General features: G+C 48.8%; 8 protein-coding genes across 8 annotated transcripts; 4 read left to right on the forward strand and 4 right to left on the reverse strand.

Annotated features, from left to right (window-relative positions):
- Positions 1-1,478: 1,478 nt before the first annotated feature.
- Positions 1,479-3,040, reverse strand: LTR84_003002 (uncharacterized protein; the record flags this gene model as incomplete). The annotated part of the gene is made up of 2 exons (XM_064846597.1): positions 1,479-2,490; positions 2,541-3,040. The coding sequence occupies 2 exons, from the start codon at positions 3,038-3,040 to the stop codon at positions 1,479-1,481; spliced, it is 1,512 nt and encodes a 503-aa protein (XP_064705577.1).
- Positions 3,041-6,565: 3,525 nt separating this feature from the next.
- Positions 6,566-7,318, reverse strand: LTR84_003003 (uncharacterized protein; the record flags this gene model as incomplete). The annotated part of the gene is made up of 1 exon (XM_064846598.1): positions 6,566-7,318. One exon carries the CDS (start codon positions 7,316-7,318, stop codon positions 6,566-6,568), a length of 753 nt encoding a protein of 250 aa, XP_064705578.1.
- Positions 7,319-8,332: 1,014 nt separating this feature from the next.
- Positions 8,333-8,815, forward strand: LTR84_003004 (uncharacterized protein; the record flags this gene model as incomplete). The annotated part of the gene is made up of 1 exon (XM_064846599.1): positions 8,333-8,815. The coding sequence occupies one exon, from the start codon at positions 8,333-8,335 to the stop codon at positions 8,813-8,815; it is 483 nt and encodes a 160-aa protein (XP_064705579.1).
- Positions 8,816-8,839: 24 nt separating this feature from the next.
- Positions 8,840-9,664, reverse strand: LTR84_003005 (uncharacterized protein; the record flags this gene model as incomplete). Its single annotated transcript, XM_064846600.1, has 1 exon — positions 8,840-9,664. The coding sequence occupies one exon, from the start codon at positions 9,662-9,664 to the stop codon at positions 8,840-8,842; it is 825 nt and encodes a 274-aa protein (XP_064705580.1).
- Positions 9,665-9,995: 331 nt separating this feature from the next.
- LTR84_003006 (uncharacterized protein) lies at positions 9,996-13,271 on the forward strand (the record flags this gene model as incomplete). The annotated part of the gene is made up of 1 exon (XM_064846601.1): positions 9,996-13,271. The coding sequence occupies one exon, from the start codon at positions 9,996-9,998 to the stop codon at positions 13,269-13,271; it is 3,276 nt and encodes a 1,091-aa protein (XP_064705581.1).
- Positions 13,272-14,037: 766 nt separating this feature from the next.
- LTR84_003007 (uncharacterized protein) lies at positions 14,038-15,540 on the forward strand (the record flags this gene model as incomplete). The annotated part of the gene is made up of 1 exon (XM_064846602.1): positions 14,038-15,540. One exon carries the CDS (start codon positions 14,038-14,040, stop codon positions 15,538-15,540), a length of 1,503 nt encoding a protein of 500 aa, XP_064705582.1.
- Positions 15,541-16,012: 472 nt separating this feature from the next.
- PRPF8 (Pre-mRNA-processing-splicing factor 8) lies at positions 16,013-23,130 on the reverse strand (the record flags this gene model as incomplete). The annotated part of the gene is made up of 2 exons (XM_064846603.1): positions 16,013-18,395; positions 18,464-23,130. 2 exons carry the CDS (start codon positions 23,128-23,130, stop codon positions 16,013-16,015), a joined length of 7,050 nt encoding a protein of 2,349 aa, XP_064705583.1.
- Positions 23,131-23,650: 520 nt separating this feature from the next.
- LTR84_003009 (uncharacterized protein) lies at positions 23,651-25,492 on the forward strand (the record flags this gene model as incomplete). Its single annotated transcript, XM_064846604.1, has 1 exon — positions 23,651-25,492. The coding sequence occupies one exon, from the start codon at positions 23,651-23,653 to the stop codon at positions 25,490-25,492; it is 1,842 nt and encodes a 613-aa protein (XP_064705584.1).
- Positions 25,493-26,056: the final 564 nt, after the last annotated feature.

Consider the following 26,056-nt stretch of genomic DNA (forward strand, 5'->3'; position numbering starts at 1 on the left):
ACAGAAGACCACACGTTAGTTCGCAATGAACAACAGAGCGCTTTGTAACATTGCAGGCGATGCCCCAGATTTCTGTTGAATGGTGGTCAGCAAAAGTGGATATCGCGTGAGGTGGAGGACTTGAGCGGGAAGAAACGAGACTCGAAGCTGGGGAATGGATGGGAAAGGGAAAGGGGAACTCACATTTTTATATACATACAGCAGGCAGATCGGCTGCAGAATCTCTAATGTTTGAGAACCCTACGCTTGTCGACGAGACTGTTTTTGTTGGGAGAGAAGAGGAGGAGATATGAGGAAATGAAAAGTGTCATTGTGTCATGCCGATCTAATATTTCCAGGTCAGTTATCACCACAAAACGCGACAGTGTGAGGGTGGGAGAGGGATCTTACCAAGGCTGAGGGATCGAGAAGATGACGTGATGAAAGATGCAATATCTTTGCCATGCCGATCTGGAAACTTTATGTCAGTTATTCAGCAGTGCGCAGTGTGCACAACACCACTCAAGGCAACAATTTCAGTGGGAAAGAGTGCTCATACCTGTGATTCAAGCACAAAGACTGTGTCTTGTATGACATAGCTTGATGGAGGGAGCTGGGGTTGTTGGAAACTTGTGTCGCATTTGGTGTCTTGTGGTGTGAGTCTTGAGTGGAAAATTCAGGTTTGTGATAAAGTCTCGCGACATGAAAAACAAAAAGGGATCGTCCCAAGGAAGACACAAGATGATTGGAGGAGGAGACACCTATGGAGCAGAGATCGGCAGCATTGAATGGCCATACAAGAAAGGGAAGTGCTTTGATCTGTAAGAGAGAGGAAGAAGATGTTCAATGGGACTGAAATCCTCGCCGTTAAGCAGACATACAAGAGGAGGAATAGTGTTGTCTCGATTTGTGAGATGGGAAGATGATGACACAAAGAGAAAAAGAAAGGAAGAGATCAATTCTCAGGAATCAGACGGTGATATTTATAGACAGATTCTTCGGCTATTGCCAATGTGAGAGTTCACATCAATTCACGATGACAGCAGCGGCTATTGGAGGAGACCGTGAAGGGGGTTGGAGCGGGATTCTTATCGACGGCTATGGAAGGATTCCCGAGCGAGGCAGTTACGAAAACGTGACCGGTATTTGTCCCTTCGGCAATTGAACTCGACGGAGGACGTGAAGGAATGGGAATTGCTGAAGCTATGGATTGTCATGGAAGAATGGCCGGAAGAGGGAGAACTTGTCTCCGGCGAGGCTGGCTGTGATGGGGCATCGTCAATCTGGAAGGATTGGGGAAGATCGGTGATGAAGAAAAATAGAGAAATCAGGGATAAGAACGAGTATATGCTTCATTTGTCTCATTATCGGGATGGACTATCTATCTGAGGACTCGAATAATCATCAACACCATCGCCAACACCAGTCGAACAGAAAGAAAGGCCTGCAGAAGCCCGTTAAGCAAAGTGTACTCGAGCAAGAAAGTCACAAAGCAGGCTTCAAGCACCACGCTCAGCACAGTACTTCCGGACCTCCTTATCTAACTTCTCGTATTGTATGGTAGCATTTTCCATAATCTCCTTGACAACCTTGACCTCGCCTTGATTCTCAACATTGGACTCCACAGCCTGCTTTAATCCACTATCAGCATAAACCGACTGCATGAGGTCCATGACGGCAAACAGCTGATTGGGCAACCATGTGATGATTGGGCTACCGCCCGTAGCAGTAGGATGAGCTGAACGCTTAATGATGTACTCTCTCGCGAAGAGCCAATGGCGCCATCGGAAGCTTCGGACGTGGTTCAGTAGCTTGAGGTAGAGCGTGGGGAGGATGAATTTGTCTGCATCTGATGACGAACCTCCAGAGCAGTATTTCCTGACACCAAGCTCGGCAGACTTGCTCATAACCCAGGCGAGGAAGTCTCTGTGTGGCTTCGGGCGATAGGAGCGGAAGTCTCGCAAGATCTCGGTCAGAGGATTGTTGGGCATGGGGATTTCCAAAATGTGGTCGAGCATTGGGATGATGCTGTCGTTGGCGCCAGATTCGCCGCGGAAGTACAGTGGCTTAGAGTTGCCGTACCGTGTGCCTTCGTAGATGACCCCATTGGGGAACATGGATTGATTGGTGATGCCGAAGATGAAGGTGCGGTAGGAAATGTAATCTTTGGGGAGTGAGTTGGTCCACATCTGTTCCATGTGCGCTTCGATCGTTGTCATGGCGTCGAGCATCGTCTGGAATGCCGAAGCTGCGGCGGCGGTATCTTCGGGTTTGTTTTCAATGGTTGCGAGAAGAGATGTTGCACCGTCAATTAGCGGGCCAGTGGCTTGTACCATGTGGACATGAGTCAGAATGAAACCTGCTTCGGAGCTCTTGGGGTCAAGACCAAGTTCGAATGCTCGGACAAGTCGGATATTGTCGTAGACGCTGGGTCCGACTTCTGGTGATACCATGCTGTAATTGTACAGCGCATAGGAAGCTGCGTATGACATGAAAGGAGGGATGTCAAGTCTAGTCAACAGTGAGCTGTAGCACCATGATCTAGGTAAACAAGAACTTACATATCTGCAGCCTTGACCAGAGGAGACGCGATGCATTGAGGTAGGGTCGATCTTCCCAGTCCGAGCCCAGCACTATTGTCCTTAGACCATTTCTCCCAACAAGGCTCCAGCAAGTAGGCACTGGCCAGGAAACTGTAATCACGGAACAATGCAGTGATCGCCTCCAGATCGTAGTCACCACCTGGTGTGACCCGTAGCTTGTCCATTTCAGAAGTCAGGTCGGGCAGCTTCCCAGAGTCGATCAGTGGACCGAGCTTAAAGGTTGCAAGTAGACCGGAAGATCCATCAAGCTTGACAATTGGCATGTCCTCGACAATGGCTGTCATCTTGTCGAATGCCTCTGGTAGGCGGATGAGCGGTGGCCGACATGGTAGGAAGCCGGTCTTGGTCGTGATGGTGAAGGGATCCGTTGAGGCTGGTAGTGTGGTGGCATCGGAGTGCAGATGTGGGAATAGCGTTGAGAGAGGTGGTAGCGGTGGGGAGTCCTCGAGGTATGTCATGATGGAAGGTGTTTGGTAGTCGAAGAGGGAACAGGTTATATCAATGTCAACTATGCTGGAGCTCTGAGCACAAAGGCTTGACCGAACAAAGAACGTAAAAAGTTCTCCACCAGAGACCGCTTTAAGCCCGAAAAGTATCAAATTGGATAGGCCTGTGGTCTTTGACCTGATTTGGAGCGTATCAAGCCCACCTTGAGCTGAAGGGGGGGCAGCCGTATATATCATCGTTGGCCGGAATTAAAACCGGCCAATGACCACCAAAACTCTGAGCGATTGATAGGAGAAGAGCGATCATAATTTTCGCACATTCCAATCATTGTGAACCTAATACAACCCCTGCCAAATAAACTAACCGCGAAAGGAGAATATCTCCCGTATCATTTCAACTCGAAATCAATTTGGTGTCACACTGCACCGGGGGTGCCAGCCTTGTCTTGGCATTGTTTTCAACGTCGAGGAGCATACATAATATTTGGAATTCGACTTCAGAATAGTAAAAGAGACAATTTTCCCTTCTAATTGAACGTCTTGAAGATGTGGGCTTTTCATCATGGGATATCATGAAGTTGGTACTAATCTAGTGCCATGGTCGAGGACAATGGCAGAGACGCAAGCACAACATGACAAGCCAGCCATGGAGTGAAGGGCGCAATCATGCAGGAAAATTCTGGGAGCTGATGTAAAAGTGTAGGAGAAGCCCACCATGGCCCCTCTTTCACGATCTTGTTTTTAAGTAATTGATTGCATCGAGGCCGGAATTTGATACGCATTGTCTGCTGAGAATGCGAGGAGGTTAAATGTTGAGGTCGATTGTAATTGGTCTGGCCGGAATTGATACGGCCTCGCACGTGACTTTACCCAACGAGGCTGCGGAACGAGGCTGAACTGCTGGGTAAGATTATTGAAGTTCCTGTGATTGGAGGGAAATATGTCCCAAAAATATACTCGGAACTGTATTTCAACATCGGGAAAGGTCATCGTCCCGAGGGTTGTATGCCAGACATCTGGGTCATGAGAGACCCAAGGCAATGCTCTCACCCTTCATACCAACTCAAACTCCTGAAGCGCGCGTCCTGTCGCACTGAATGCATCAAATAGATCACTTGGATATAACCCGTGAACAGCACACTCACCAATAAAGTGGCTTCTGAGTGGTGCTTGTGGCAAGGATCGTATCGGGTTCATCAGGTTAGGATCAGTCGCTTCGCTTCCGTTTGCGTGTTCGGGACCATCGACCATCTGCCTCCCATCGCCCTCAAGGCTGTCATCATGAAGGGGTCGCAGAGCATACAAAACTCTTCCCCCTCGGAAGGCACACAGCCAGTCTCCAGCTTCCACGGAGGCAGATGTCCGTATTGATTCGCACTGTTCTTCTGAGTCTAGATAGGTTTGTCCAAGATCATTCGAGTATCCTTGGCTCTTCGATCGATGGAGCATCTTGACCAGTTGTGGACTGCTCGTAGTCAAGGAAGACACAGATTGTGAGAACTGCTTTCCGAAGCTCAACTTCCTAGACTCGAGTTGCTTGCGTGCAATCGTGTCTGCAATGAGGTGTGTACTCGGCCAAGAACCCGGTCGAGTTGCGATGCATCCAAGACGGACGCCTTGCACTATCAGTAATGGAGCTGGAGTCGGGAGATCAGGATATGGAATAAGGCCCATTCTGTAGACTGGAGCATCCGGTATCTCGTCCACAGGTGAGGATGGTGAACAGCCAAACGTTTCGTCGTCGAAAGCAGCTTCTGGACCAAGAATTGTTGGTTCGGTGAGAATCAAGGGGCGTAGAGGTAACTGTTGCCGCCAATCCGGTAGCCAGGATGGCCATCCTTCAGTTCGAGAATTGCCTTTGTAGAGTCCAGCAGCGCTCAAAACCGCCAGATCGTTCTCTTTGTCGAGGCAGTATCGAAAGGCACTCAGATAGAGTTCAAACAAAGTCTGCTCCACAGCGGCTGGACTTTGTGGTGCCGCCGAGCTTTTAGACATAAACTCTAGATGTGCTGTCAACTCCGGCAGCAATCCCAGAATGGCCAGGATAGCATCTTCGGGCTTCGTACTGAGTCTCGGCCGCGTCAGCATGAGTAGATTACTCAACTTGAGACCCTTGTTGACCTCACTTCTGATACTCATGATATTCTCGAAGAACCCGTCGGAGTCATACAGAAGGCTCGAACTTCGAAGTTTGGAGGCGTATTCGAAGTACCAGGCGCTCAAATCGGCCCATGCCATTTCGCGAGCTCCGCAGCAGATGATGGCAGCATTGGCAAGTACGATCTCTTGGAAGGTCCATTTTCTCCTGAACCAGGCGTGTTGGAAGATGGAGAGGGCATGCTTGAGCGATGGCGGCGTCTCCTTTCTTTTATTCTTTGGTCGGGTCGGGGTGAGACTGTTGAGGCTACTCAGACTCGAAGTGGAAGATGCAAGGCTCTCGCGCGAGCCAGACCGACGATTCAAATATTTTGAAACACATGAACGGCTGGGGATACGACGGGGCATTTTCACTGGTGTGGATGGTGTTGAGACTGATTGCAAAAAATCCGAGCGTGGCAGACTCGAACTCAGTGTAGTTCCTTCAAGTAAATCCCATGCCATGGCCATCCTCTTGTCACAAATACCCAGCCAAACAATGACTCGAGTAGCGGAAGAGTAAATGGCGCCCATCTGTCCGACTTGATTCATTAATTCTTCTTTGTCGATTTGGTTAATGGACAGCTGGTCAACCCATATTCTTCGCCAGGTATCGGGATATCTTAGATGGTCAAGAGCAGTGAAAAGCGACTCTGTAACTCTGAATCTGAATCCATTGCAATTGATTGTTCTTCGTGATTGAACCGTATCGCCCCAGACATAGCTCAACGCCTCATATTGGGTGGTTCTCGGCGTTGCGACCACACGCATCTCACACTCGATTGAGCTACCTCTCGCGCCCGGCGCAAGAAGGAGGATCCGTAGCTCCCTTGAAGATAGCTGGGTATAGACATCTCCAGAAACCGCTGTGGGGTCCAGCTTAGATCCACGATCATTCATCTCGAGAACTTCGCGGACAAGCTGCCTTGCTCTTACTCGTACACATCGATCTTCTCATGTCGCTACAGTACGCCCATCATATGACCGGTTTATCCGGAATAATGAGAAGCTCTGTTTTTCTGTACATTGGGATAATATTGTCACAAATCGGGAGGAATCAACTGTCATATCCCTCGTTATAAGCTGATGAAAAAGGAGTTTCCAATTAAGATTATTTTCGCCCCCAACCGGTGTTGACGAGAAGCCGTGGGGCTGAGTTGCAGATGCATATCCCACCTAGAAACGATCTGTTATGCTTGTACTACCGAGGCTCCGTTCTGCTTGAGGAACTCAAGCTTAAGCCGAAATTGTGAATCGGTCCGGGGCACTTGTAGGCGCAGCATGGGCACCTTGCATGTACATTACATTGACGTTTATGAAAAATATCATCCATTGGTGAACAATGAGATGGTTCGTGCCGAGAGGTACGATACCATTAGTTATTGATACAATCTTCAGATGTTAGATCCCTCTAAAGCCATCCGGGATCATCAGACCAGCAACCTCAGTGACGCCCCTTTCCATTGCCAGTAGATTATATGCCGCTGCAGCATTGCCCGTATCCATAACATCCACTCTGATCCCCAGCCTCTCGGACAGATATTCCCTCGTCTCTTTTCCCAACATCCACAGTTTCCTTCCAGTGCCAATAATCAGAAGATCCGGCTTGGGGTAAACAAGCTCCAAGACCCCTAGCGACGATTTCGGGATGTTAATGATCCCTCTCTTGTCAAGCAGCTTGCCAAAACCTTCTGCGTTCGATACTGCATTTGTGTCCCAGGGAGTCCACACGAATGCCTCGCCATCGAGCAGAAGAAGGCCCATTCCGCCGACGGTTTGTTGCCCATTGTTGAGATGGAAGCCATCGTTCACACATGCATCAATGCTAGTTGCAGGAGTCACTGCGCCTGCGTTCGCGAGGATGTCCATCTTGGAGAAATCGGTTTGTGTTTCTTCTTCGGAGACTGGACCACGGTCATGAGTTTTGGGAGCACGTGGATTAATTCGAGGCGGATCTGGACGACCACCTGAAAGCTGAGATCGTGATTGAGGTTGTGGAGCGACGGCGCAAAGTCGTGATGAGGTGGTTAATGGTCGAGTTGTGCGCACTGGCATTGTTTGCCGCGCAGCTCTTGCAAAGCAGGCATTTTGCGATGATGGGACCCGGCATGCAACTCGCATTGCCCAGAGGAGCTCCGACGATGGTGCGCGCATGCTGGTTTTGGGGAAATTTGTAGGTGTCGTGGAAAGAACAGGCTCCTTCTGATCTACAATATAGACGATTTGTGTCGTTAGATGGAAAGAACAATTGTACAGTTTCGCCCGATCATGATAGTAGATCTAGGTCATCTACAATCGCTGGTTTGATAGGGGAAAAGACCACGGTTCATGACGACTGGACGGTACAAAAATTCCCCCAATATTTAAGGTGCTCTATGACTTCATGTGTATGCGCAGCAGTTCTTCATCACCCACCGTAGTTAGTGCTGTCCTCAGCGGATCACTTGGGAAGGAAGCGCAAGGCTGAGGCCAAGCGAGGCTGCTTTCAACATCCTTCTAGGCTTCACTGCAAGCCCGCCGAATATTCACTCACCAACTCCACAAGGATATAATTTTAGTCAAGTTGAAATCTCCTCAACAATTAACAGGGTAGGGAGCTATGTCAGAGGCGGAACTCCTGGCCTTAACTGTTAGTCTGTTAGGAATCCCACTACTTGAAAGTCCTCTAACGAGGATGGTGGAGATAATACAAAATCTCGACAAAAAGAGGTTTTATCCTGCTTCGGCAGGAGTTTTTGTGGTTTCGGGGTTCGAACCCTGAAGGAAATGGTTGTTTTTTTGACCTTTTTTCTATGATTGTCTCGCTGAGTCTAGTATTACGTTCATGGTGAGAGTGACTCTTTTCCCTTAAGTTACTACTCATACCCTTGCTTTCTTCTCAGAGTTCGAATTATTTGATCAGTGAGTTGCATTGGACTTGAACAGTGCTTGACAGCATGAGTAAGTGTCGCTAGCTGCAGTGATTTTTGGACGTTAGTACCTGGCCTGTAAGAGTTTTTCAAAGTACCAGTGTTCCGCAGCAATGAGTCATCGCTCTCAAAGTGCATATATCGTAGCCCATGGTCTTAACTGCCGTTCCCGTGCTCCGCTACCAGTCATCTCAGAACATCCTACAAGCACAATCCGCCGTGGGCGCTCGAATTTGAACACAGCTACGGGAATCAAAACATGGATCCTTCACTGTTGAATCGGTCCTGGACACATGAGCAAGGGTTTCAACTCTCCACCAACCCAAATCAAATCCCTCTTTCCGACCTCAATGACTTCTTTTCCGATATGCCGTGGGCAAACCCCTTGCCAGAGGCGGCACTGAGAAACCTAATCCGCCAATCGCTGTGCTTCGCATTATACGACGTCCACAACGCAGACCACAAGCTCGTTGGAATTGCACGGTGGATCAGCGATTTTGTGTCGGTGGCATACCTAACAGATGTTTATCTCCTACCAGCTTATCGGTCGCAGGGTTTGGGGAAATGGATGATGAGCTGTATTGACGAGACTTTTCACTCAATGGAGCATCTTCGTGGTATGATCTTGATTGTCGACCGTGGTGGCGGCGAGGAGATACTTTACAGGAAGTACCTCGGCATGGACGACTTGCAAAGTCCCGCAATCTTACTGGATCGGAAAGGCCGTGGATCTGCTAGATAGACAGCCAGGATCTGACCTTCTGGGTCATCGTCGAGACTGCATAATCTTGGTTCCATGTTTTCTGATGACGTCTTCCATCTTGTTTCTGACCTGGCTGCAACCATCAACTCCAGTCGCCAGCATACTTTCCATCTTATTGTTTGAACCGCCGATCGAGATTCTCGACTCCATGATCAAAACTGAAACCTTGTCTTCCTCACCCTGGTTTCCCGCGACAGTTGCGAGAGAGAGAAATGGGAGCTCTTGTTCTTCAGCGAGGTTCAGGTCCAGAATAGGTTCCGGTCGGGCCGAGGAGTCGTCCGCAGGAGCAATAGTACCACCTGAGATCGCAGCCAGGATGGAAGGCATTGGAATACCAGCATCAACCAGTGCTAAGCTAGCTGCGTTCAGACATGCCACCAGTAAAGCACCATCCAGACTAAGAACGTGGAGAGAGATTGAGATGGTCGATCGCGGATAGAGGTGAGCAAAAAGGTGGCTTTGGAACGCTTGAGAAATGGTGGTCTGGAGTTCTTGGGTGCGCTTGTCATTTCGATTGCGCCTCCTTCGATCCATCTGCGCAAATGGAGCGAGATTGATTTCAGTCTCGACTGTTGCATTGAGATTATCTCGCCCTCGACTGTGAAACCGTTTAGCATTGACATCAGATTGCGCAGTTCTCAGAAAGTACCCTTCTCTTGGCCCTGTCACTGTACAGACAACCATTGTATTTCCCATTGTGAGTAGACTGCTTCCATCACTGGCAGGTTGAGTGGAAATTGACGCAGTAATTCTCCGCAGTTCGTTCCACCGTCGACCATCTTGACGGAGAAGGGTCTGCGAGTAAGTTGATAAAGTGTCCAGCGGCATCGCGAGACCAACGCTCGAGTGATTGTACTCAGCAGGCGTGGAAGGGAACGCATGGAAATTCTGAAGTTTCTCTGTAGAGATGGATCAATTGTTCGCTGCGCCCACGTGATGTGGTGGGGTTCTCGCGTTTTATGACGTAGCGCCACCTGACGCGGTCGCCAGCTACGTGACTGCCTCCCCTCGATTGATTTGGGACCTTTTATTTTGCCCCCGCATTTACACTTTCCTCGAACCTTCCCACATGCGCCTCAGGCATTCCTATTGATGCCCTCAGCGATCCTCTTTCCAGCATCATCGTCCATAATTCTCCATCTGATCGTGCACAATCAAAATGGTGTTCACTGATAGCAGTGATGATGAAGACTTGGATGTTGGCCGCCCTAAATTCAAGGTCTCAGTCAAGAACCAACCCTCTCAGAGACGACTTTCCGAAACCATTGATCTAGATCCGGCATCCGCCACAGAGTCCATCGTGTCCGATATATCAATCTCATCCGCCAGAAAGAGAAAGCGCAGTCCCTTCGACAGTACCGCGCCTGCTGAGCGGTTGGCCTGGGACGATTCAGAGTTCAGCGATAATGAAGACGAGATACGAGAGAAACACAAGCAGAAAAAGTCTGTTGGCAGGAGGAAAGCTCAAGCCTCCACACGTAATGCCAGAGCGATCGACAGCAAAGTCAATGGCCCTTCCAGATCGAGACCCGCTGGTGCAACCACTGGAGTTGGGCGACAAGCCACCAAGAGAAAACAATTCAAGGTCAAAGAATATGGCGACGAATCAAATCCTGATGAAGATTTAATGGAGTGGACAACGCCGGAGTATGTTAGAAATCGTCGGAAAAAGTTCGACGAACGCGCTGAAAAACTTACAATCGGTGGTCTGCATCTTCCTCCCTCATATGACGACGTTTACTTCTCCGATGACGAACAAGTTCAGACTCTGAAAGAACGCCCGGACTTTCCTGCGACCAGAGCCTCTAATCCGTACGCCGATATCCAACTCCCTTACTCTCTTGGGATCATACCGGCTTCGATCGCTCAGTTTCTCCGAGAATATCAAGTCGCTGGTACAGCATTCTTGCATGAACTATTTGTCTATCAAAAAGGAGGCATCCTTGGTGATGATATGGGGCTGGGAAAGACAGTACAAGTCATCGCTTTTCTTACTGCCGCCTACGGGAAGACTGGAGATATTCGTGACAAAAAGAGAATGAGGAAGATGCGCAAGGCTGGGAAGTGGTATCCCCGGACCCTCATTCTTTGCCCTGGCACTCTGATGGAAAACTGGAAAGACGAACTTCGACGATGGGGCTGGTGGCACACGGAACTCTACCATGGAGGTGTCAAAGCGAGACGTGAGGCTTTTGAAATGGCCAAGGCTGGTATGTTGGAGGTCATGATCACTACCTACCAGACATATCGAACAAACAAGGGAGAAATCAACACAATCCAATGGGATTGTATAGTGGCCGACGAGTGTCATAATTTCAAAGAAATGAAATCGGATACAGCCAAGTCAATGAACGAGCTCAACGCTCTTTGCCGTATCGGCCTCACAGGTACTGCAATCCAAAACAAATACGAAGAATTCTGGACATTACTCAATTGGACTAATCCTGGAAAACTCGGCCCAATCTCCACCTGGAAAATCGCGGTTTGTGAGCCATTGAAGCTAGGGCAGAGCCACAATGCCACCAACTACCAATTGGCACGAGCTCGCAAAACCGCGAAAAGCCTTAGAGACAATCTGCTTCCGCAATTCTTCATTAGGCGAACCAAAATGATTATCAAGGATCAACTGCCGAGGAAAAGCGACCGTGTTGTCTTTTCGCCTCTGACTGACACACAAGCGAAAGCCTACCAAAACTTTCTTGAAAGTGAGATTGTTCAAGCTATCAAGAATAGTGGTGAAATCTGTGATTGTGGAAGCCAGAAAAAGGCCGGCTGGTGCTGCCATAGCCTTCTTGAAGATGGTACGCCATGGCAGAAGCATGTTTTTCCAGCGATAAACAAGCTTCATCACTTGTCGAACCATTTAGCTCTTTTAATCCCCAAGAGTGATGACGCTACAGATAAACAGGCCAAAGATCTTCAGATGCTAGAGACCGCCATGCCAGATGAATGGGCTGAACTTTACCGCAACCGAGATCACATCTCAGTGACTGGTAACCCTGAGTTCTGCGGAAAGTGGAGAATATTGCAAAAGCTCCTCAAGTACTGGCACGATCAAGGTGACAACAAAGTCTTGGTGTTTTCACATAGTGTCCGTCTCCTAAGAATGTTGAAAAATCTCTTCATCAGTACTCAATACAATGTCACTTACCTCGACGGAAGCATGTCATATGAGGATCGTTATGCAGCGGTCAATGAGTTCAACACATGCCCCAGACAGTTTGTCTTCCTTATCAGCACAAAAGCTGGAGGTGTCGGTCTCAATATCACGGCTGCCAACAAAGTTGTTGTGGTAGATCCCAATTGGAATCCCAGCTATGATTTGCAAGCACAAGATCGGGCATATCGAATTGGGCAGCTGAGAGACGTGGAAGTATTTCGACTGATAAGCCAAGGCACCCTCGAGGAAATCATCTATGCTCGGCAGATATACAAGCAGCAACAAGCGAATATTGGCTATAATGCCACCTCGGAACGACGGTACTTTCAAGGGGTACAAGATCGTAAGGATCAGAAAGGCGAACTGTTTGGTCTACAAAACCTTTTCGCTTTTCAGAATGAACATACAGTTCTTCGGGATATCGTCAATAAAACGAATATTGCAGAGTCCAAGGCAGACGTTCGTGTCGCCGACCTTATCCTGGATGAAGATGAGCGGGACCCTTCTGATGATGATACCACCAACGAGCAAGATACCCTTTACGACCCCAGCAACCGCGATTCGACTTCAGAACGTGCTGCAATGTCACAGCTTGAAGCAGAGATTTTGGGTGAGGATGATCGGAAGAACACCCGGTCAAAAACAGCATTCCAATCCAACACCACTACTATTCGCAAACATGATCCCATTCAGGCGATCCTTGCCTCGGTCGGCGTTTCTTACACGCACGAGAATAGTGAGGTTATTGGATCCTCCAAGGTTGAAGCTCTTTTATCGAAAAGAGCAGAGGAAGCCTCGGAGCCCCATCGAAAATGGGGAACGCAAGAGCAACTGGCCAAAGTATTTGAGGATGAATCTGAATCTCAGTCAGACGGCTTTGGTTACAGATCAGCCAACAGCGTCATGACTCCCAATGGTGGTATACGCTACATCTATCGCCCACCACAGTCAGTCATGCAGCGCCAATTTTGCAGCATGGCTCGATGGGCCGGTTATCGTAACGATGTGGTGAACTTTGCCTTGGTTGTGGAGAGCTGGACACAAGCAGAACGAAGAGAATGCCTTGATCGATTCTACCAATATCGAAGAGATTTGATGGACGGCCTGATCAAAGAGGAAGATGTCAAGATAAAACCTCAGGCACGAGCAGAGGTGAAAGAAGAGTTCAGCATGAAGACCGAAGTCAAGGAAGAAGCAAAGCCCGATGTGAAAGTGGCAGTGAGGGATGAGGCTGATATTGAAACCGAAAGTGAGGATGAAGACGATGAGTTGTGATTTGGCGTGACTGAAAGGGCAAAAGCTCTGGTCGGATTAGATAACGATGTTACGAACCCTTGATACCCCCCAATTGCATAATGGAGCTTGACAACGAATGATTGATTTCTTTTGAATAACTGGTTCACGATTCTGTCGACCTTATGTCTCTGCTATTGCGACTCATGAGTGGCTAGCTGGATGACTTTAATTATATTGATTGAATCCGAGAAAAATTCCCACCAACGGCAAATAAATTGCATACATTAGTAGTGCCACCTGCATCCGAGGTCTTCTAGCCGTTGATCATATATCACAATAATACTTCTCGCTACAACTTTTTCTTGTGTAACAGCAAAATCTATCCGTCCATTGCCGCTTGATCTCCTAAGATCTATACCTTCCCCACCATTGGACTCGTTCGTACCTAGTCTCAAGCACTGGTTCAATATGCAAGTCGGCCCATGGAAACCCGAAAAGTTCATCAACTTGGCCAATTCCACAGACCATTCTAACTGCTTGTAGAAGGAGACATCGTGAATTAGAGTTGCGGAGACGAAAACATGGAGAACTGGAACTTTGGGGCATTTCCTGACCCACCTGCTTTTGATGAACTTCACATTTCTAGTCCACCATGAGATCATCGTCCTCCGGGGACGTGGGAAGCATGTCGTCGGGAGACGATATCGGCATTAAACTCATGGCTCTTTGATCTCAATATAAAGCTCTGTTGTCATAAAGACCGAATATTAGGGTAACAATTCCAGGTAGGAAAATCGGCACCGCCATGCAATCCCTCCTTTTCCTTGCGAGCCTCGCGGCTGCAGCCTATGCCCAAATCAACCTCACCTCGTGCAATGCAACGGACCTCGCATGTATCGTGAACCGCACTCTCGCAGACCAAGCATTACTGGAGACACCCAATTACGTGACGGTTCCCATCGAGGATGATCCTTTCTACAGCACGCCCTCGAACTTCTCCGCGCAAGATGCTCAACCAGGGCAGATCCTCAAGATCGAAGCCCACAGCAACATCTCCTCCTACGCCATTCCACCCGGCCAATCGCTCAGCCGGATAATGTACACGTCCGTCGACGAGAAAGGTTCCGTCGTCCCTGCCACCGCTGCAATCCTATGGCCGTTCACACCGAAACCCTTCAACAACTCTTCGCCGAACACCTACCCGCTCGTCGCCTGGGCGCACGGCACCAGCGGCGTGTTCCGGCAATGCGCCGTGTCCAATATGCGCAACCTGCAGTACGACTTCCGGTCCGTGTTCACACTCGCATCCGTCGGCTACGCCGTCGTCATCGCCGACTACGTCGGGCTCGGCACGGACCAGCCCTTCAGCTACCTGGCGTACAAACTGCACGCCAACGACGTCGTCTACGCCGTGCAGGCCTCGCAGTCTGCGTTCCCCCAACTCTCCGCCGAGTGGGTTTCCTTCGGCCACTCTGAGGGCGGCGGCGTCGCGTGGGCGATCGGCGAGCGGCAGGCTGTGGCGGAAATCGCACTGCCAGGGTTTCTCGGCACCATTGCCGCCGCACCACCGCCGTTCCCCATCGCGAACACTGCGCCCGTGGGCCATTCCGTGTTCGTCGCCTTCCTGTCCTTCACGATCGCGCACCTCTACGGTCTCAACCTGACCGAGATCTTCAACCCGGTCCCACTCCAGGCGCTCCAGCGCGTCCGGGATATCAGCGGCTGCAACGACGCCGGCTATGCCGCGCTCGCGACGTTCTCCGCCGACGACATCTACGCGAATACATCGTGGCCGTTGTCCCAGCCCGCACGGGACTTTGCGAAGGACTATTCCGTCAGTGGACGGCCGCTCGGGGGTCCAATGCTCATCATCCAGGGTGAGAATGACACGGTCGTGGGCACGGCGGGCGCGCAAGCCGGATTCAACGCGACATGCTCGCTCGCTGGGCTGAATGGAAGTGGGAACGAGACGGCAGCGCTGAGCGTCGAGTACGTCTCCGTGCGCGGCCAGGACCACAATCCCTCGCTGTACGCTTCGCAGCGTCTGTGGCTGCAGTGGATTGAAGACCGGTTCAACGGATTACCGACCGCGCGCAGCGGCTGTTGGAGGACGGAGTTGGGTCCGGGATCCAATACCAATGTCGACTCTGACTCGCAGGGTGGCAATGCTGCGGCCCAAGTACAGCTACCGGAACGCTTTGTTGTGCAGTATTCTAGACCTTGGGTCACCATCTTCTCGTCCACATTTTTGCCGCTCAGGCTGCAGGCGGAGAACTCGGGATTCGTGGATCCGCCGTCGGGTGCTTGAGTTGACCAAATAAGGTCAATTGCAACGATGGGATCAAATATGGGAGGAATCATCATGTCATTTATCGTGGGGACTGATTTATCTCCGGAACGTCGAATCGTATCTGTGGTGAATCTCAACAGCAAGATTAAATTCATGAATTGGTGAGAACACTGCAGGAACTGTGAGCATTTCATTCACCTGGGATTTATTTCTGTAAGAAAGATAGCTGCTGCCAGATTGTTTGCGATTCATAATCAGGAAAGGAAGTTGAGTGTGAACTTTTTATCCTTCGATTTTTGTCATGGTGGTACAATCACTTGATAGCTAACCAGAATAACCACTGGCGCCAATGTCTGAAAACAGCCATAATTGCGGTTTCCCACTGCCAGCTGTTTGCTTGCATTACGAACGCCGTCCACGAAATTTGCATAGTCCGACATAACTCATTCAACCCCCTCATGCGATTATAACACAATTTCTTCGCATTCAATCAAGCAAAGGCATCCTCCCTGTCAGCCCAAATATCCTCCAACTCATTAAAGCTGCTGAAATGCACGGGACGATGAAGATCATCGTAGAAGCGACGAGGAGTGTCGATCTTGACATAGATAGGTCGCTTCTCCACCGAGGAGAAACTGGCGCCCATAAAACTGTAGTTCCAGGTATCTGTTTCAGGGACCAAGAAGTAGCCACGGATCTTGTCAGACAAGAGAAGTTGAGTTTTGACGCCAAAGGCAGTTGAGAATCCAGCTGGGTTGTCGGATTGTGTGTCCTTGTTGGATGCTCCCCAGGTGTATCCTTCAGGAGTCAGTGACCAGGATGATAGGGAGACGGAGCCTGGTGTGAATGAGACTGCTAATGTGATGGTCTTCTTGTCCCATGATGGGTGCTGTGCCATCAATTTGGAATGCATCGTGACGTCGGATGCGGGCATGTAGCTTGTCTCGTTGCCTGCAGCGGTGTGGATAATACCGAGGGGCTCCATTGACTTGAGGTATTCATGTTGTGGAAGTTGGTGCGGAAGCTGGACTTCACGAGTACTTCCCACTTGCGGGACCATGACGATGGTTCGGATCTCCTTGACTTGGTCATTGTCCGGTGGAGATGATCCATACAGGTAGCCAGCCGTTTGCACACGGAGATCGGCAATCGTAATAAACTTCTTCAGGATGTTCTTGGGTAGAATGTAGGTGTAAGAATCGTCAGCCTCCTGAACATCATCACTCGAAATGTAGATGTTATTCGCTCGGGTGCGGAGATTTGAGGTTGCAATAGCACGAGTTCTCCATTCCGTCTTGGATGCGAATGACTGCTGTTCATATTGCGAGGTGGTGGTTACAATGATCTCTTCCCCTCTGACATTCTGAGTTTTGGTTGTCACCGCAGTAAGTTGTTGTTGCTCTTCTTGTTGCTTCTCAATTTCTGCAGCTTGTTGTCGTTGCATTGATGGTGCAGAAATTTCCATACCCAAGATGATGTCTCTGATTTCGCTGTTCGTGAGTGATTGAACATTGACATTGTTCTTCTTTCCGTAGTCGTTCAGGATAAGATCTCGGAGTTGAACTTCAACCTTGATCCAATCCTCATCGGATAGACTAGGCCAAATGTGATGAGCTTGGGTGATCACTGTCTTGTCGGGGCGTAGTAGAAGCTTGGTTTTATCGTTGTTGACATGAAGCGCGCGCAAGATTAGAACAAGTCTGGAGAATGCAGTGTATGATGAGATACTCTTCAACCACTCGTCGTACAGATTGAACAGTACCATCTGCGGTTCCTTTGCCTGAAGAATCATATCTGCGAGCTTCTCGACTTTCATGGCTGCTTGGAAGGGCAGTTGAAGCTCTGAGGCTCGGATTGAGATGTTGGGAAAGTCGAGTAAATGAACTTCCAAGGGATCCAGCAGACCCTTGCGCGTCACGATCAGCTGTTTGGGCTGTTCTTCAACAGGCAAAGATCTGATAAGAGCAGCGACTTCTTCAGCTGTTTTCCATTTTGCCAACTGACCAAGACGTTTCTGACCAGCCCACACACTTGTGTGAATAATCTTGAGGAAGAGTTGACCAGTCTTTGGGTTGAATATGAAGATTGCTCCGTTGATAGGCTTCGTGGTTAGATTGCCTTCGAATGTCTTGTGAATCGTAACCCGATAGACGTTGGTATCATCGATGAACAATTGTGTGACATTGCTGAACAGCTCGGAATAATTCTGTGAGTTCAGGAACTCTTGCGTACTCTCAGAAGCATAAAGTTGGAGGCCTTTTCTGATACGTTCGCGAAGAACATACAGTGCAGGGTTGGCTTTCATAACCTTCGCCATGGCTTGTTGAACGAGGGCTTTAAGCCCAGGGAAGTATTGGCCATAGGCAGAATAAAGATTGTAAGCCAAATCAATACCAATCATGAGACCGGTGGCTGAGGGGTAGATACTCATACTATCGGTTGTGTAGTCCAAGAATTTGGCTCTGACATAACGTTCAATATCATGAGAATCATAGTCACCATACCGCAGTTGAACATCGATCCAGAACTTGTTTGTGGTTGTTGCTTCAATCTGGTCCTTGGTATCGAAAAGGAGTGATGGTCGAGTGACGTTCCACTTATGGCTTGCAAACAAGAGAATGTCTGCACAAGAACTATTCATCTTGTACGACTTTCGAGGATGGATTGTCTCCTTCTGTACTGTCTCGATACCAAGCTGCTCAAGTTCTTGGTCAAAGACTTGACAAAGATCCATTACGACAGACTCGTGAATCTTTTGCCACAAATGGGCTCGGAAAATCTGAATCAGAGAAATCTTGAGCGTTGGAATTTTGCCATGCAGGAAGATACCAGTGAGATCGAGCTGGACTTGGAAACCGACATAAACGTTCGCCCTAAACCCAATTAGTAAAACTCAAAAATCTGTGAGAAGGAAACTTGCCTATTGATTGTGGGACTCCACCACAGCGTGAATCGACGATTGGGAATTTGGTTAAGACCAGATCGCTGAGCATTAGTGAGCTTCTTAAATTTCATCGATTCTTCGAAACCGCTAGCTCTTTCCCAAAACAGACCCTCCCATGATGGAAAAGCCGTCGCCTTGAACAGGGTGTGTTCGAGAATGGTTTCCACTCCACCTAGAGCTTGAATCACATCGGTTCGATAAGCATTCAGGTTCCACAATTTGCCATCATGACGTTGACTGGTCCACCAGAAGGGGTTGCTCTTCATGAGTTGGTATTGCTTGAATTCTGTTCTGGCTCGGAATCCTTTGTCGAAGCTGAGAGTACTTCTGTCTTTCTGGAACAAGGTGTTGATACGAGGCAAACCACGGTCCCAACTATCTTCAAGGTCCTCGAGAGTCAATCTGCGGTTCTGCTGGTTGGCTTCCAAGCGCTTCTGGGAGTATTCCGTCCAGACCCTCTGTGAGTCAATGAATTCTGCTTCCCAAGGGATGATGTATCGGAAAATATTAGGAATTAGAGTTTCTTCATCGTGGGTCATTCCAGAACGATAATGCGTCACGCCAGTATCTGTCTGCTTCGACCAGCGCTTATCGCTAGTTGGGATCAAGATGTGTGAACCAGAGATCATTCCCAAACCACCAAGCTCTTTGGGGGTGTAGAAGACCGCGGGCGGGAATCGAGAAGGCATCTTTGAGTTCAATCCAATTTTGACTCGAGTTTGGATTTTTGTTTCGCACTTGACAATGGTGTCCAATAAGTGAACTGTTGATACGGCAGCCTCACGATAGTATGTGAAAAGAGCTATCAACGTTGTGTTCCATTTATTGGCAATCTTGGTGAATGTTGTGGAGCCAGAAGACATCAATATTTGTCGGATCCGATTGTTGAATTTTTGTATGTCTTCTTCTGTGACCTGCAAGAATGCAAATGCTGTTCGTTCCTTTGTTTCATTATTCGCAAGAGCCCAAACACTGTCCTTGATTGGGAATTCATCGTTCATCGTTCGATTCTTGGGCAAGATCCGAACCTCGAATCCACACATGGAGAACAATAAGTTGGGGTTGTCGCGCGAGTAAACACTCGCAAAAGTGTCATCCCATTCGATGGTTGTGATTGAACGAGGGAGTCTGTTCTTCAGATCCCAGAATACGGCTCGACCGAGGTTAACATCATGTCTCATCAGCCGCATCCGCGAGTCTCGAGGCCAGCATTTCTTGTTCCGGTAACCAATGACATTTTCGAAGTTCGGGTCTGGTTGTTCGGTTAGGAATCGTTGAATCAGATCCTTTGATTCATCTGCGGTAAATCTGAAAAATACCCAGATTCTATCAATATATCTGGTGTAGAGTCTGATGGGATGTCTTGTCTCCGTCTCACGATCTCGGAATTGCAAGAAATCATTCGGACTTTGCGGGGGTCCTGCAAGATCGCTAGCGCGTTGTAGGCCGAGCAGAAGCAGGTCAATAACCAAGCCATAGTATTGGAAGACAAAGCCTGAGAATTGAAGACCACGAATCATACCGTAGCTGTTTGTATGGTTCATGTCCTTGTAATTCAGCTGAACGTTGTTCTTTGATGTGATGTAATCGGCCAAATTGTGATCCATTATCAGTCGAAGGAGTCGATTTAGAAGTGTCAAATCAATCTTCTCGTAGACCTTTGATAGTTGCGTTTCGATCATGACATTGCATTCGCCATCTGCAGTCTCCCAAACATTCGTCAGATTGTTAATTCCTTGGGCCCATTTGTAGACCAGAAGTGGAGGCACCTCAGAATCAGACGGCTTCACCCAAGAGGGGAAAAGATGTCTAGTATCTGCCTGATACCAAAGATACTGATCGAGATATGCATCTGTAATCTTCTCGATAGGCTCGATGTCATAGACAGGATTGATAGAGCTGTAGTTGTCGTTCATGTCAATGCCGACTTCCTTGAAAGCTCTCTGAGTGAGCAAAAATCGCTTGATGCGTGCCAATGTGGTACCAGGAGAATCATATGCTTGCTCAATTAAAGCCAACTCTTCTCTCTGGCTTTGATTCAACCTTCCTTTGACGGAATATGCTTCTCGCAATCGTTCGAGGGCCAGAATGAGAATCTTGGTGTCATGCTTGTACGAGACACTGGGGAACGGAATTGGCGAGAACTTTCGAGACTCAAGCCAATGAACTGTTGTGGTGTAAATGGCAACAGCCTCCTCAGAAGACACGTAAGGGCCATCTTTCATATAGTTGTGCTGCCTCTCTTGCTCCGACTTCAACCACAATCTTGTCAGACGACCAAGATTCTTTTTCGCTACAGTCTTGTCAACCGTAGCGCCTCTTCTGATGCGTTCTCGATTGTAGTGAGCCACAGAGATCCACCAATCAGCTTTGCTCTTCACATATCGAAGAATGATGTTTTCAATAGGTGCAGGTAGGCCGGGAACTTTCCAAGGAATGTTACTCTTCCAGCATCTCCAAGCTTCCGACAAATGCTGAAGAACAGTATTGACCTTGTTCTGTCGAATGCCCTCAGGCATCATATCCATCAAATCGGCCATGACGGAGGCTCGGAGCTCAAGATCGAAGTGTGACTCGACTCGCTGTTTGGTAACAGTCTTCGCAACACCTTTGCTGTGACGTCCTTCAAATTGTCTTGATAGAAGGTTACCGAGCCATCTTTCAAGTAAAGGAATAATACCTCTCATGAAAAACAACCAGACTCGCCAGGCAGGAGCCCAGAAGCCACAGCCAGGACCCTTGCCAACAGGTCCGGAATTGAATCGATAGTAGATAAGATGCTTGAGATCCTTGCAGGATCGGATCTGATGCATAAGTTTGTACTTGTATCGGTACATTCCAGTCAACTGACCAACATGGTTGAAGGCGTAAAGAATACCATCTGCAAGCTGGAAGGCGTCAATGTTGCCCAGTCTGTATTGTACTTGAGCATCGACAATCAGCTTGGTAAGTCTGAGGATTTCTCGCATCAAGTGGAAAGCATTGCCGAATCTGGACTTCTTCCGCTCTTTCGTCGTCAATGTTTTGACAGGCTTGAGATTGAAATTGTAATCCAAGTGCAGGTATGTCAAGTTCTTCCGGTGGATCAGAAGATTGAGCATGTTGAAACCTTGTCGGCAAACCTGAAGACCAGCCTCAACCCAGTCGATAGTGGTTTGTTGAAAGAATTTGGTCGACTTGAGAGTCTTGAGGAGATCTTGTTTGCTTTGAGCCTTGGGCTTCTTCTTGTGTAGCTCGTTGAGGACGAAACTCTTCAATAGCTTTTGGTATGAGACACGGACTTTTACCGGCTGTCCAGTCGGGCAGTGTTCAAGATACCATTGCTTGACGAGTGGAACATCTTGAGCACGAACCATTTTGCCAGATCTTCGATCGAATGGGAATGGCGCCCACCATAGTGAAATTGCCGATGCCGTTTCACTTGTGTATAACTCCTCATCGGCGAGGAAAGGTTCGACATTTCCAGGCAGCTCAAATTCGTCGTCTTCATCATTTCCAGCTCCGAAGATCTCGTCTTCGTGACTGATTGTAATATTCTTTGGCGCAACAGACCTGGACGAAATAGGATTGATTACAGGGTCGAAGTAGAATGCGGGCAGATTTGGATCTTCTGTCCGGGCATAGACAACTTGTGGGTGGGAATACCAGGAAATTTTGACACTTCTTGGTAGCGAGTTGTACAGATATGGGAAAGCCACTCTGTATTCTGTTCGGATTGGTGCGCGGAAGATGATGCGATCAATAGCATTGAATTCACCGAAATCCTCATCATTTGGATCAATGTCCTTGTAGAGCGGTTCAAATCGAGGGCCACCAGGAATGGCAACGTTCAGAGCCTTGGCGGTAAAGAAACTCTGTCTGTCGAACATGTGGAAGTAGTTCTTGTCAACCACATCACTCAGAAGTCTGTGCGATAAGTTGTACAGGGTAGCCATCTGAGGAAGAGTGAGGTTCCAGGTCCGATAACTTGGACCATTGACATGCGGCGTATCCAATAATGGTCGATGCTCGTAAAACCACTCAAGAACAGGCGCATCTTCACCCTCATCCAGTTCCATCTGAATTGGCTCCAACGGTTCAACATCCTCAATGTTCTCTGACCAGGATAGGGGAGGCTCTTCATCATCGAATGGTGGAAATCTCATACGTTTGAAGTGTCTGCGATCACTCTTTTCCCGTCGCATTGAGACCCACATAGTAGCCCATTGCGCATGAAATACCGGCTCGATAACTCGAGGAGTTTCGTTGACTAGCGTCAGACAACCATTGACGTGGTAGAGGACCTTGACCTCTCTAGCACTCTCCCACGGCATTGGCATATTTTCAAGTAGCTTCAGAACAGCATGGGGCATATATTTCAATGCACCAAGATAACTTCGCTTGTCACTGCTGAACTTCTTTTGACTAACATCACCAATATCCTTGACAATCTTTCGTAAATGCTCCGGTGGCATGTCTGCTTTTTGGGTTTCTACAAACCCTCCTTTCCGCTTTTCACCATAACGATTTCTTTGGGTCCGTAGCCATTCCTTCTTCTTCTGGGCGAACTTAGCGACCTGAGGATCGGAAGGCGGACGGTATCCTGGCGGTGGAGGAGCCATTCCAGGTGGTGGAGGGGGGCCCGCGCCCCATCCTGGAGGCGGTGGTGGAGGAATTGAAGCCATGGCGTTGCTATGGAGTGATGGGTGGCTGTAGTGGTAGAGTGGATGAATTGATGTACTCAATTGAAGTAATTGTTGAGGTAGCTTACCATTTGGGAAGAGGTTGTTGGTCTTCAATAACAACTGAAGAACAAAGACCTCCTAATCACCCTTGGATGTTAGCCTGTCACCCCGATTGACCAGACTTCTCGATAAGTGGACGAAGAATGTGATGGTCGGAGTCGCACTTTTGCCTGCGAAGAACTTCTTGATGTTTAAGATCGAGGTTTGACGGAATTATCTCCACGTGACTTTGGTCCGCATTTCACGTGACTTGAGCACTACACGTAATGCTTGGCAACATCGGATGAATTGATCCGGATGCAGTGACCTATGTTAGGTAGGCGACATCCAATTATCTGCCCCTGCGCCACGGCATGTGCTCGAGCTGGATTAAACCAAGTCCTTCACCATCTCCAGGAATGCACTTCTCACTCCCCTTTGTCGGTTGTACCTGAACCCCTTGCATTGACCTTGTCTCGTTATGGCCCAAGGGCAAGAACCTCTCCTGGCGCGGCCAACATCACCGGGTTCTTCCAATCAAGATATCGAGGAAGAAGATGCTCTATTGACTGGCCAACCTACGAATCGACACAGTGGTTCCAACAAAAACCAGAAATGGAAAGAACTCGGTCTTTTCTTATGGGCCCTACTGGCGACCGTTGCTGTTGTCATTCTTGCGGTGGTATATCAGCATGAATCCTCAATAGCACACTCGAAACCAGCGCGCGGCGGCGGTTGGGGTCCTGATGGAAAACCAACAGGGAAGCGAAACATGATCTTTATGGTGTCAGATGGAATGGGGCCAACCTCACTATCTCTGACCAGAAGTTGGAGACAATATACAAGCGGGTTGCCCATTGATGATGTCTTGGTCCTGGACAAGCACTTTATTGGTACCTCACGGACCAGGAGTTCGAGCAGTTTGATCACCGATTCAGCTGCAGGCGCCACCGCTTTCTCGTGTGCCTTCAAGAGTTATAACGGTGCAATCTCAGTACTGCCAGATCATACACCGTGTGGCACCGTTCTGGAAGCGGCCAAAAGAGCGGGATACATGACAGGGTTAGTGGTGACAACTAGAATTACGGATGCCACACCCGCATGTTTCGCGGCGCATGCGAACCGGAGAGAATACGAGGACTTGATCGCGGAACAAATGGTCGGACATTATCCTTTGGGAAGAGTTGTGGATCTGCTTATTGGTGGAGGTAGATGTCACTTTCTTCCAAACACAACAGAAGGATCTTGTCGTGCAGATTCAAAGGATGTGGTTGCTCTTGCCAAAGACAAATACGGCTTCAACTACGTTGATAACAGAAAAGATTTCGACAGCTTGACCGATGAAGGTGATGTCAAGCTACCGCTGCTTGCCTTATTAGCACCAACAGACATCCCCTACGAGATCGATCGAGTTCATGTGGCGGATATCTACCCGAGTGAGGCGGAGATGGCTCGCTTGGCGTTGAAGGCTCTCAAGGCTGCTACCAAAGACTCTGACAAGGGTTTCTTCATCATGATTGAAGGTTCTCGTATCGATCACGCTGGCCATGGAAATGATCCAGCTGCTCAAGTTCATGAAGTCATGGCTCACGATGAAGCTTTCGCGTCCGTCTTGGACTTCCTTGAGGAGGATGACACTCCTGGCGTTCTTGTTTCCACTTCAGATCATGAGACAGGTGGCCTTGCTACTGCTCGACAGCTACATGAGACATACCCTATCTATCGCTGGTTCCCAGCCGTTCTCGCCAATGCTTCACACTCTGGAGAACACCTGGCAATCCAATGGCGTGCATACCTCTCGGATACAGCTGAAACAACCTCTCGAGAAGACAAATCAGAAAAGGTTGCCGAACTTGTTCGTGCTGGCTTGGGTATCCATGATTACACACAAGCAGAACTCGATGCAGTTATTGATGCCAAGCCGATCTGGCCACCAAGCTATTTATTCGCCGAAATGATCTCTCGCCGCGCTCAAATTGGCTGGTCTACGCATGGCCACAGCGCGGTAGATGTGAACATCTACGCTTCCAACCCTGATCATGCTCCCGGCCTCGTTGGAAATCACGAAAACATCGAGGTCGGCCAGTTTATTGCAGACTACCTCGACCTGGATCTATCACCGATTTCGAAAGAACTCCGAGAAAAGAAAGTCAAGACGAGTTCCGACGATGGCGAGATCGAAGACTGGGGAGAATGGATGGGTCCACCGGGCCTCTCAAACAATGAAAACGGGCAGCTCATCCATCTGGACGACTACCATGGTGACTTCAAGCACCGCAAACGGGAAGAGCAGATGGACTGCAATTGTGGAATGAAACATTAGACTGAACCACCGTCAACATCAGGGCGCGGTATATGCATGAAGGTTTTGCTTTGCCTTCTTCTCCTCCTTTGCGCCTACTGGCAGTGAAATGAGCGATCGAAGAAGTCGGTATGGGAACATGTACACTTAGAGTCATCTCATTATGGGAATCAGGTCGAAAGCCGGATGGATTACCTTCGTATATCATATGGCTACGTATTGCAAGCATGATCACTCCGTTGTTATAAACTCAGCCGAGATAACTCTGGCGTTGCAGGAATTGGAATCCGAACTATTACCTTTTTATTCACTAACTTTCCTGTCTCTCAGCCGGCTATCCAGCCCACTAACATCAGCCAGTCAGTAACACATTACTTATAATTAAACAATTAATGCCCATGAACTTGAAAGCGCACCCGTTCCCAACTTCACAGCAGCCAGAGTCAACCCTCAAGCCCCCAAATCGGCCCCACGTCCAACAACAGTGGCGACACAATGAAATCTCGGCGCACGGCACAATTCTGAGCGAGTGCAGGCCCATGTATGCACCGGCGTGTGCTCCGGGCGAGAGCGTCCACCTCGGCA

This window comes from Exophiala bonariae (genome assembly GCF_035927105.1).
Source record: "Exophiala bonariae strain CCFEE 5792 chromosome Unknown scaffold_15, whole genome shotgun sequence".
Lineage (NCBI taxonomy): Eukaryota > Fungi > Ascomycota > Eurotiomycetes > Chaetothyriales > Herpotrichiellaceae > Exophiala > Exophiala bonariae.